This window comes from Apium graveolens, chromosome 5, assembly GCF_009905375.1.
Source record: "Apium graveolens cultivar Ventura chromosome 5, ASM990537v1, whole genome shotgun sequence".
NCBI classification, from domain to species: domain Eukaryota; kingdom Viridiplantae; phylum Streptophyta; class Magnoliopsida; order Apiales; family Apiaceae; genus Apium; species Apium graveolens.
This window is the reverse complement of record NC_133651.1, coordinates 300,672,619-300,683,982: the sequence shown is the minus strand read 5'-3', so window position 1 is coordinate 300,683,982 and position 11,364 is coordinate 300,672,619. Positions and strand designations below refer to the sequence as shown.

General features: G+C 37.3%; 1 protein-coding gene across 1 annotated transcript; it reads left to right on the top strand.

Moving 5' to 3' along the window:
• The first annotated feature begins 2,589 nt into the window (after nt 1-2,589).
• Nucleotides 2,590-3,876, top strand: LOC141661108 (uncharacterized). The gene has a single exon (XM_074468086.1). It carries the CDS (start codon nt 2,590-2,592, stop codon nt 3,874-3,876), a length of 1,287 nt encoding a protein of 428 aa, XP_074324187.1.
• The last annotated feature ends 7,488 nt before the right edge of the window (nt 3,877-11,364 follow it).

Below are 11,364 nucleotides of genomic sequence, written 5' to 3'. Positions count from 1 at the left end.
TATAATTCTGTTTCTTATGATTGAACACCCTGTGAGTGTATGACTATCATTTAATAACATTGATTAGTCCCTGACATCACTCAATAATTGGATCTTGAACTTAGTTAATCGCTTCCATACTTGAATTGACCCCTTTTTCCTCACATATTACCTCGTATCTCTACGAATACCTCCTACAAATAGTTCCTTAATATATCCAGTGGAACCTAAAACCCTCATACATTAGATTCATTTCCTTTGGAAACCTAAACACTATTATCATCCTCTCATTTGAACTTTGTCATTACCAACCCCTTGTTATATTATCCTTGATCAAGAACCCCTTTTAAATTGAAATGAGTTATTAAAAAGGAATTGAATGATATGATAAGACTGAGGTGCCAGTCACTGTTAAAGTTTTAAAACCTCAGTAGCAGGGAGCCTGATGGTTTTATATGGCCAATGTATGCCGAGGATCCTGAATGGTTGTGAATCACTTGTTATGTGGTTCGGAGCTTTGATGTGGGTTGATCACCCCTCATTGCTCATAGCGCTGTGTGATTTCAATTCCATTCACTTGTTAAAATCTTGAACTTTACTTGAAAAATTTATATTGTTGATTTACCTTCTGTTACTATTTTATTGAGCATATGATGAACTGTTGTATCCTATTATTCACTTGATGAGCATTTTGCTTATTAATATTGTTATTGATGTTATCCCTTCAGTTAAGCCCGAAGATGCTCGTTTCAAGCAGACCACGCGTAAGAATTGTGGTGGTTCAGGGTATGCCTACCGTCAGATGTTGGAGCAGGTAGGGAACTGGTTGTTCCCTAATGTTTAGAGAACTTTTGGGAATTTAAAATTGGTAGATGTACTTGGCTTTGGATATTAGACTTTGGTATTATTAGTTGTTTAGAAGTTGTTCAAACTCTTACCTGTGGATTCGGGGACTTGGATTTATGGTTCTGTAATCATAATTAACTAGTTGTAGTCCTTTATTGCTTTGTTTATCTCTATTACTATTATTGCTAGTTAGTATTAGTGGGTCCGTCTCAGTTTTGGTATCAGAGCCACAGGTTTGAGTCACTGAACAACATAGGATAAATGAATATAAGATAGGAATTTAGAGAATAGGATGACCTTAGATCATTTGGGTTTTTGTGGCGTTAGAATCTCTAGGTTTTCTGACCCTTTTCTTTATAACCGCGTATATATATAACTGATTGTCAAACATTATCCTCATCGACTCCCGGATTCCCTTCTACTGTGCCATTCTCACTGTACGAGCAGATGATAATTATGGTTGATCGACTGGAAGGCGAAAACGCGAATCTTCGGCGTAGGGTGGACCAGTTGTATCGCGAGAGCTTTGATGACGAGCCCAAATGACCCCGACTAATAGCCAGACTTGAGGAGATCATCCAGATGGATGAGGACCGACTGGCATTGATGATTCCACACCGTGAGAGAGAGAGTCAGATTGCTCTTACCGTCATTGCTGACGAGCTCCGCCGAATGATTAGCCGTCTCCGTGCCCCTGTTCCCCCATCACCATCCCCTTAGACTATCATATAGTCTACCTATCTCTAGCATTGTTGTTGATTAGTACTTTGATTTCCATTTGTACCTTGTACCCGGATTGTTTCGGGAAGACTTTATTTGCACTTTATTTCCTGTTTGTACTCTATTTCACACCTTTCATTCGAACTACTGTTAAACTTGCACTTTGATTATCTCTATGATATTGCCATCTCATTATCATGTTATATACTTGCTTAGATAAAAATTGTTGATTAAATTCTGTTGACCTCCTTACAAACTTGATCATGTCTAATCCTTTCCTAAGATGTCTCTTGAATAAAATCTCAGTGCTTAATATTTACCCTTGCTATAACTTGTCTATGCAAATATTGAACTGTGAATAAACCTTTCTTGTCTATATTCAGAATCATGCCTCCTCATAGAGCCCGCAACACCAATACCAGGGATCATGAAGATCCACCACCCAACTTGGCTCAACTTATGCGAATACTTCACCAACAATCTGTTACCCTTGCTCAACAACAACAACTTCTTCAGCAACAACTTCAACAACCACCTCTACCACCACCAACCCCTACAACTTTCAAATCGTTCCAAGCTGTGCCACCACCAGAGTTTTGTGGAACTGAAGACTCGGTAGAAGCTCAATCTTGGCTTAAAGAGATGGAGAAAGCTTTCACGCTAGCTGTTGTTAGGGAATAAACAAAGGTCGATTATGCGTCTTCTTTTCTGAAAGGCGAAGCGAACTATTGGTGGGAGTCAGCCCGTGCTCTAGAAGAAGAAGAAGTTATTTCTTGGGATAGATTCAAGAAGATTTTCCTAGACAAGAATTTCCTGAGGTATATGCAGACTCAAATGGAATTGAAGTTCTTTGAATTGAAGCAAGAAGGAATGATTGTGGGAGAGTACGAGAAGAAATTCACTGAATTGGCTAGGTTTGTTGGAGATTACGTGGACACGGATGAGAAGAGAGCGAAAAGATTTCAACAAGGATCGAAGCCTTAGCTACGAAGCAGAGTGGCTACTTTTGAATTGGCCACATATGCTGAAGTGGTCCAAAAGGAAATGGTTATTGAAGGAGAAAGTGACCAAAATTCGAAGGAGAAAGAGAGTAAGAAAAGAAAGTTTGGAAGTAGTGGAGAAGGATCGGCTCAAGGAAGCCAAAGTGGAAAGAATTTCAAGAAGTATGGATTCCAGAACCAAGGAGGATCCCGAAGCTTTAAGAAAGGTGATAGTAAGAGTCAGAGGAATATGATTCAAGGGCAAAGATTCCAGCAAGCAACAAATTCAGAGTGTAAATTCTGTAACAAGAGACACACATGTAACTGTAATAAGGCTGACATCGTTTGTTACAAGTGCAATACGAAAGGTCATTATGCGAATGAGTGCCGGAACCCGAAGCTTTTTGTTACATGCTTTAAATATGGAAAGACTGGTCACATGTCGAGGGATTGCAAGACCCCTGGAAACAACAAGTTGATGCAATTGACGGCCGCTCCTTTCAATCAAGCAATGACATCTTCTATTCCAATTCTTCAACTTCTTTCAAATCAACTATCTGAATCTGTAACTCCGATGTTTCCTCCCTCCTATCCTGCTCAGGCCCGGACATTCAACATGAACATCAAGGATGCTGTTCAGAGTTCTGAAGTTGTGGCAGGTACACTTTCAGTCAATAATATCAATGCTAAAGTGCTATTTGATTCCGAAGCTACTAGATCTTTCATATCTGAATCTTTTATTGGCAAGTTGAATTGTGAAATTGAACTGTTAGTTGAACCCTTATCTATCATTTTGGCTAATCAAGAACGAGTATCTGTTAAAGATGATTGCCCTCAGAGTAAAGTAGAGATTTCAGGCTATATTTTCCCTGCTTCCCTTATACCTTTCCAATTAGGAGAATTTGACGTTATATTAGGAATGGATTGGTTAACAGAGCATGGTGCTCAGATAGATTGTAAGAAGAAGAAAGTGATTCTTAATTCCCCTCAAGGAAAGAAAGTAGAGTTTAAAGGGAAGAAGCAAGTTAAGACGTTTTTGACAATAATTCAAGCTAAAAGACTGTTAAGACAAGGGTGTGAAGGGTATTTAGCTCACGTAATTGATAGATCTAAGGAGACACCAAATATAGGAAGTATTCCGATAGTTAGCGAATTTCTCGATGTATTTCCTGACGAACTTCCTGGATTGCCTCCTGACCGTCAAATCGAATTTTCTATCGACTTAGCGCCCGACGTGGAACCGGTATCGAAGGCACCTTATCGTATGGCACCAGCAGAAATGAAGGAATTGGCCAAGCAATTACAAGAACTATTGGATAAAGGAGTTATAAGGCCGAGTGTATCTCCATAGGGTGCTCCAGTTTTGTTTGTGAAAAAGAAAGACGGAAGTATGAGATTGTGCATTGACTATAGAGAGTTGAACAAATTGACCATTAAGAATAGGTATCCGTTACCTCGTATTGATGACTTGTTTGACCAACTTAAAGGAGCGACTTATTTCTCAAAGATTGACTTGCGATCGGGATATCATCAGCTGAAGATTAAGCCGGAAGACATACAAAAGACTGCTTTCAGAACCAGATACGGACATTACGAGTTTCTAGTTATGGAATTCGGATTGACAAATGCGCCAGCCGCCTTTATGGATTTGATGAATCGAGTATTCAAGGAGTACTTGGATAAATTTTTCATTGTGTTTATCGACGACATTTTAATATACTCAAAGACCGAGGAAGAACATGTTGAACATCTGAGAATAGCTTTGGAGACTTTAAGAAAGGAGAAGTTATATGCAAAATTTTTGAAGTGTGAATTTTGGTTGCGAGAAGTTCATTTTCTAGGACACATTGTCAGTAGGGAAGGGATTCGAGTTGATCCATCAAATATAGAAGCTGTAATAAAGTGGGAGAGGCCGAAGATCCCAACTGAAGTTAGAAGTTTCATGGGATTGGCCGGATACTATCAAAGATTTGTGAAGGACTTTTCTAAGATTGCGGTACCATTGACAAAATTGACCCGAAAGAATGAGAAGTTTGAATGGACGGAGAAATGCGAAAGGAGTTTTCAAGAATTAAAGCAAAAGTTGGTTACTGCTCCAGTTTTAGCTCTTCCAGATGATAAAGGAGATTTTGTGATATTCAGTGATGCGTCACACAAAGGATTGGGCTGTGTTTTAATGCAACACGGGAAGGTGATAGCATACGCGTCAAGACAACTTAAGCCTTACGAGCAAAGGTACCCAACTCACGACTTGGAACTGGCTGCAATTGTATTTGCCTTGAAGCTGTGGAGACTGTTGGATTTTAATCGCAGCGGAGGCATGGTAAAATACTTTTACACATATAAAATCCAAATAAAAGCATATAAATTGTGGTAAAAATATAGGGATCGATTACTAACCTTTAATATGCGATCCAAAAGCAACGATCGGAGATCTTTAGCAGCTGCTCCTCAAACGTGAAGCACTCCACCGGTATCCACCAAGAAAACGACGTTAAGGAGGAGAAGGAGGTCGAGAGAATTAGGTTTTATAAAATTTTGGGGTTAGAATAAAAATAGGGTTTATAATAGTATATTTATAGGCAAAATTTTCAGCTGAAATTTTCCCATAAATATTATTATTATTATCCCATTTATTATTCTCATTAATAATTAAAACACCTTTTAATTATTAATCCTTTTTCTAAACACTTTAGAAATAATTCTCTCTCTTGATTTAATTTCCAAAAAATTAAATCCTTAATTAATAGTATTAAGAACTTTTCTTAATTAATTTATAATCAATTAAATCTCATTTAATCAATTATTAAATTTACCAATTAATTATTTATTTCATAAATAAATAATTATTAGCCATTATTAATTAATTCCTCCACCATTAAATCATTCTCTTTTTATGGTGTGACCCTGTAGGTTCAATATTAAGCCGGTAGTAGAAATAAATAATAATAAAACTATTTTATCATTATTTATATAAATTCTCTAATTTATTAAATATGATTAATTAATTAATCACATTTATTCTACATCGTGAGGGATACTTCTCAGCATATCGCGACTATCCGGATAATACGAATTCACTGCTTAAAATACCAAGAACCTATTCAGTGAATAGTTACCATACAATAAACTCCTTCTACCCTACAATGTCCCGATTAAATACAAGGCATGGATCTCGTGTCAAGCCTATCTAATTTAATCATTTGCTTACCATTTACTATGCTTAGTTCTATGCAAATTAGAAACTCCTTTCTAATTTCATTCACTCTGGCCAGAGATTCCTGAACTAGCATAAGTGGATCAGCCTTGAACATTCGCTTCCTTCACTGGAAGGGGTAGATCCTTTATTGATCGTACACTATCTTCGTGTACAAATTCCTATACCCAGTAGAGCCCTAATAATTGTCCCTGGAGACTAAGAACTAAACCAAAGCATAGTTCAGTGTACACAAGATGACTATGATGACCTCAAGTCTAAGGATACTTGTACAACTATCACTATGTGAACAACTGTTGACACGTGAGTAAACTCCATCAGTTGTTCAGCTGGGCGAGTCATGTTCAGTGAACTTATTATATAATAAGCACCTACATACTAGCTATAGTGTCACCACACAAATGTCTATGAGAACAGACATCCTTCATAATGAAGCAAGCATAGTATGTACCGATCTTTGCGGATTATTAATTACCAGTTAGTAATCCTATGACCAGGAACTATTTAAGTTTAGAGTTATCATCTTTTAGGTCTCACTATTATGATCTCATCATAATCCATAAAAGCTTTACTCTAAACTATGGTATATCTTATTTAAACACTTAAATAGATAAAGCCCGTAATAAAAACAAAACAAGTCTTTTATTAATATCAATGAAATCAAAACAGATTACACAGGAAGTTATTCCTAAATCCTAATACATGATTGGACTTAGGACATATTCCTTTCAATCTCCCACTTGTACTAGCCAATCACTCTGGTATCTAATACCCATCTTGTCTTTATGACGATCAAAGTGACTTTCATAAAGTAGCTTTGTGAGTGGGTCTGCTATGTTGTTATGTGTGTCAACTCTATTTCAATACAATACAAGAAATGTTACCGCGCTCCCACTAACCCTTTTGTAGACGCATGGTTCATCTACGTTTTTGATAAAATCAAACTCTTTGATTGTCTTATCAAAACGGATGTTCCATCTTTTGAGAAGCTTGCTTTAAACCACATATGATTCGCAGCAGCTTACACACTAGGTTTTCATTTCCCTTGGAAAGAAAACCATCTGGCCATTTGCCAGATTTCATAGTCGTAGTAAGTAGCAATCGCAAGCAAAATCCGAACTGATTTTAACAGGGCTACAGGTAAAAGGTTTCATCAAAGTCAATCCATTGCCTTTGTTTGAATCTTTTTGCCACAAGCCTGGCCTTATAGGTCTCCACCTGGCCATCTGCTATAATCTATCTTTTGTATACCGTATACATAGATTTCATTCTGGATTTCATGGCACTATGCCATTTCTCTGAGTCAACACTACTCATAGCCTCATTATAGGTCACAGGGTCGTCATCATCAATGATCGACAACTCATTGTCATTCTCAATGACAAGGCCATATTACCTCTCAGGTTGGTGAGACACTCTCCCTGACCTACGAATGGGCTGTTCCACAGAAGGTTGTTCAGTCAGAACAGGTGTTTCCACTTGATCCGTAGCAGTTTGTGCTTCTTGAACTTCATCAAGTTCAATTTTGCTCCCACTGTTTCCTTCAAGGATAAACTCCTTTTCCAAGAAGGTAGCATGTCTGGAGACAAACACCCAATGATCGGTGTAAAAGTAATACCCTAAAGTCTCTTTAGGATATCCCACAAAACTACATTTTACGGATCGATATTCCAGCTTATCTGGGTCAACTTACTTGACATAAGCTTGACATCCCCAAATCTTAACGTGTTTAAGACTCAGTTTCCTTTCTTTCCATATCTCATACAGAGTTTGAGGAACAGATTTGGAAGGCACCTTATTCAGTAAATATGCTGAGGTTTCCAATGCATAACCCCATAGGAATACTGGAAGATTTTCATAGCTCATTATGGACCGAACTATGTCTAACAAAGTTCGATTTCTCCTTTCAGATACCAATCTGGAGGCGTCCACTGGGAGACCTACCATTTACTTTGAGATAATCCAGAAACTCTCCATTCAAGTATTCACCACCTCGATCTAATCGAAGAATTATAATACTATGTTTGGTTTGTTTCTCCACTTCATACTTATACTCTTTGAACTTTTCAAAGGCTTCAGACTTGTGTTTCATCAAACACATATCCGAATCTAGATCTATCATCTATGAAAGTAATGAAGTATGAAATTCCACCCATAGCTTGCTTAGACATTGGTCCACATACATCTGTGTGTACCATTCCTAGCAAATTTGCAGTCCTTTTTCCATGTCTACTAAATGGAGACTGCAGTGCCACAATAAATTGAGATTTTCATCATCCCTTTTCTTTTATTAGTTTGTTCAATCTGAAGTAAATTATGTCACATATATACAGACCATTATTTAAAGCACCACGTCCATAAAGAATATTATCTCTAAGAATAGAACATTCATTATTCTCAATAATAAATGAAAATCCAGCCAAGTCTAACATGGGAATAATATTCCTCACAATCGAGGGAACAAAATAACAATTATTTAAAACAATAGTCTTGCCCGTAGGAATATGTAAATGAAATGATTCTACATCTACAGCAGCAACTCTTGCTCCATTTCCCATCAGTAGAATCACCTCCTCTTCTTCAAGAGTCCTACTTCTCCTTAGTCCCTGCAATAAATTGCAGATTTGAGAACCACGGGAGGTATCTAATACCCAAGTAGAAATTTGATTTAATGACATATTCACTTCTATCATGAACATACATGAATCAGAAGCGGTAGTCTCACTACCCTTCTTCTTCTTCAATTCTGCAAGGTAAACCTTGCAGTTCCTCTTCCAGTGCCCCACCTTGTTACAGTGAAAGCAAATAACTTTTCTCTTGGGGTCTTCAGCTTTTGGTGGAACCGGCGTTTTCTCACCTACTATCTTCTTCTTGGAAGGGTTCCTCTTCCTTTTCCTAGGATTGGAACCTTCACCAATTAGAAGAACAAAACTCTTCTTAGGGGGAAAATTCGATTCCGCAGTCTTCAACATGTTGTGGAGTTCAGGCAGGCTGACATCCAACTTATTCATGTGAAAGTTCACAACAAACTGCGAGAATGAACTCGGAAGCGATTGCAAGACCAGGTCTTGGCTCAGCTCCCCATCCATGGCAAAACCAAGTTGTCCAAGACGTTCAATCAAATTGATCATCTTAAGTACATGGTCATTCACAGATGATCCCTCAGACATCCTACAACCGAACAGTTCCTTCGATATCTCATATTGAGCTGTCCTCCCTGCCACATCATACAACTCTTGTAGATGCACGAGGATAGTGTGAGCATCCATATGCTTATGTTGCTTCTGTAGCTCAATGTTCATGGAAGCTAGCATGTTGCATTGAGCAACATTTGCATCATCTATCCACCTACGATACACAACATGTTCATCATTATGTGCATCACTAGTAGGTTCAGTAGGCTTAGGTGAGTCAATCACGTATTCCAGCTTCTCAATCCTGAGAACAATTCTCAAGTTTCGAAGCCAGTCAGCATAATTAAGACCAGTCAATTTGTGAGCATCTAGTATGCTCCTGAGTGATAGTGCAGAAGACATAATGTATATTGTAAATCTGTAAATGATAAACACATAACAACACTTAGCAAATATTCGATTTCATTTTAAAACACTATATGAATCGGGTCTTTATTCATAAGTGGCTCCCACTAGTTTACCTAATTTATTCAACCCCCTACGTGAAAAATTAAGCATTCATAATGCTAGTGGGAATATGGATCCTACATTCCATTACACAACCCCGGCTGTGGCACGAAACGCCATGTAATGTTCAATAGGCAGACAACTCTTGTCAATTACATCTAATGTTATTCCCTAATCAAACTTTAGCCTCTTGAATAATTGAGTCACGGCTGTGGCACGACAAACTCAATATTCTAAGTCAAGTCTAACCCAACATTCCGTACAATTGAATCAGTCCCCAAAGGCCCACGGCTGTGGCACATAACAACCTTTAGATTCTTATTCAATGTACACATCTCTATGTAATAGACAAGTATTTCTTATTTCGAAATCAAAGCCCTCGGCTGTGGCACGAAATGACAATGATTTAAAAATAAGAACTACTTTTCTATCATGTTGGAAGGCTATGACCGACACAAGCCCGTTGTGTCATTGGCCAATTTCTACTTGATATTATTTAATTTTAGAGGGATTATATTACGTTATAATCATAATCATATTATAAAGAGATTCTTCCTTTTAAATTAAATATTTCAAATCAATAATCAATAATCAGATGATTCCCAGATCGGGTGGAGCATTGTCAAGGGCGTCACTTAATAACCCTTTCTTACAGATAGAAATCTGTTGTTGACAGAATCATCCTTTCTCTCATATCGAAAATTCATATTCAATTACGTGTTTTATAAACACAAGAATCTCATGATTGTATTCATAATATTATTATTAAGGTTATGAAACAATTTCACTATACTAGGTTGTCTAACAAACGCCTTATGTTCATTTAAGTTCACCTAAATCTATCATCGCATGATAAACTAAGCATATATTACATATATCAATATGAATAAACATCAAGGTAGACATGTTACATCATCTAGCATATTAGTCTAAGCATTATACATCTCTATGTATCACATGAAGCATTTAAAAGCAATTAAAAGTCAAAAACAGCTTTAAAACACTTCATGGAATATAATCAGTTCAAAACTTTTATATAAACTAAAATTTAATCACTCCATTAGATCCGTCTCGGAAAAACGAATCCAACTATATATTGCACGTCCAAAACGGAGTTACGAAACTCCCAGAAAATCAAATTTAATGTGGACAGACGGGCTGTAACGGATTACAGGAACGCGTTACAAGCCCTGTAACGCATTTCCGGTGATGCGTTACAACCCTTTTAACCAATTAAAAGGTGTAACGCATTCCGTGAATGCGCCACAGGGTGTAACGCATTCCCGGAATGCGCAACACCCCCTTTTTTTCCTGCCTGCGCTGCACGCGCCGTACCGCTTCTGCCGTACCTATTCGCCGCGCCTGACAGCCGCCTGACAAGTCTGTACCTTTGCTTTGCTTTTCTATCTTTCCGTGCAGCAGCATCAGCATACAACACAGACAATACAAACATATATATATATATACTATATATACATATATTTATACTTATTAAATAACGAATTTAATTGTAAGAACTTCAAAAATTCATAATAAAAAATCTATACATCATAAAATTATGAAAAAAATACCCAGACGATCTACAACACTTGTAGAACCCAGATCAACATTCAAAATTATTCTGAGAAACGATTTCTCATCAGACAAAATTAATCCATAATATAACTTGTAAAAATCATAATTAATTTATACAAGCACATAAAATTCTGAAATTTTTATCACAGATCTATATGCATACAACCTATGTTCTGATACCATTGTTAGATTTTAATCGCAATGGAGGCATGGTAAAACACTTTTACACATATAAAATCCAAATAAAAGCATATAAATCGTGGTAAAAACATAGGGATCGATTACTAACCTTTAATATGCGATCCAAAAGCAACGATCAGAGATCTTTAGCAGCTGCTCCTCAAACGTGAAGCACTCCACCGGTATCCACCAAGAAAACGACGTTAAGGAGAAGAAGGAGGTGGAG

What these genes read in the sequence shown, in the direction of transcription:
- LOC141661108 (XM_074468086.1), top strand. Translation starts at nt 2,590, where the DNA reads ATGGTTATTGAAGGAGAAAGTGACCAAAATTCGAAGGAGAAAGAGAGT.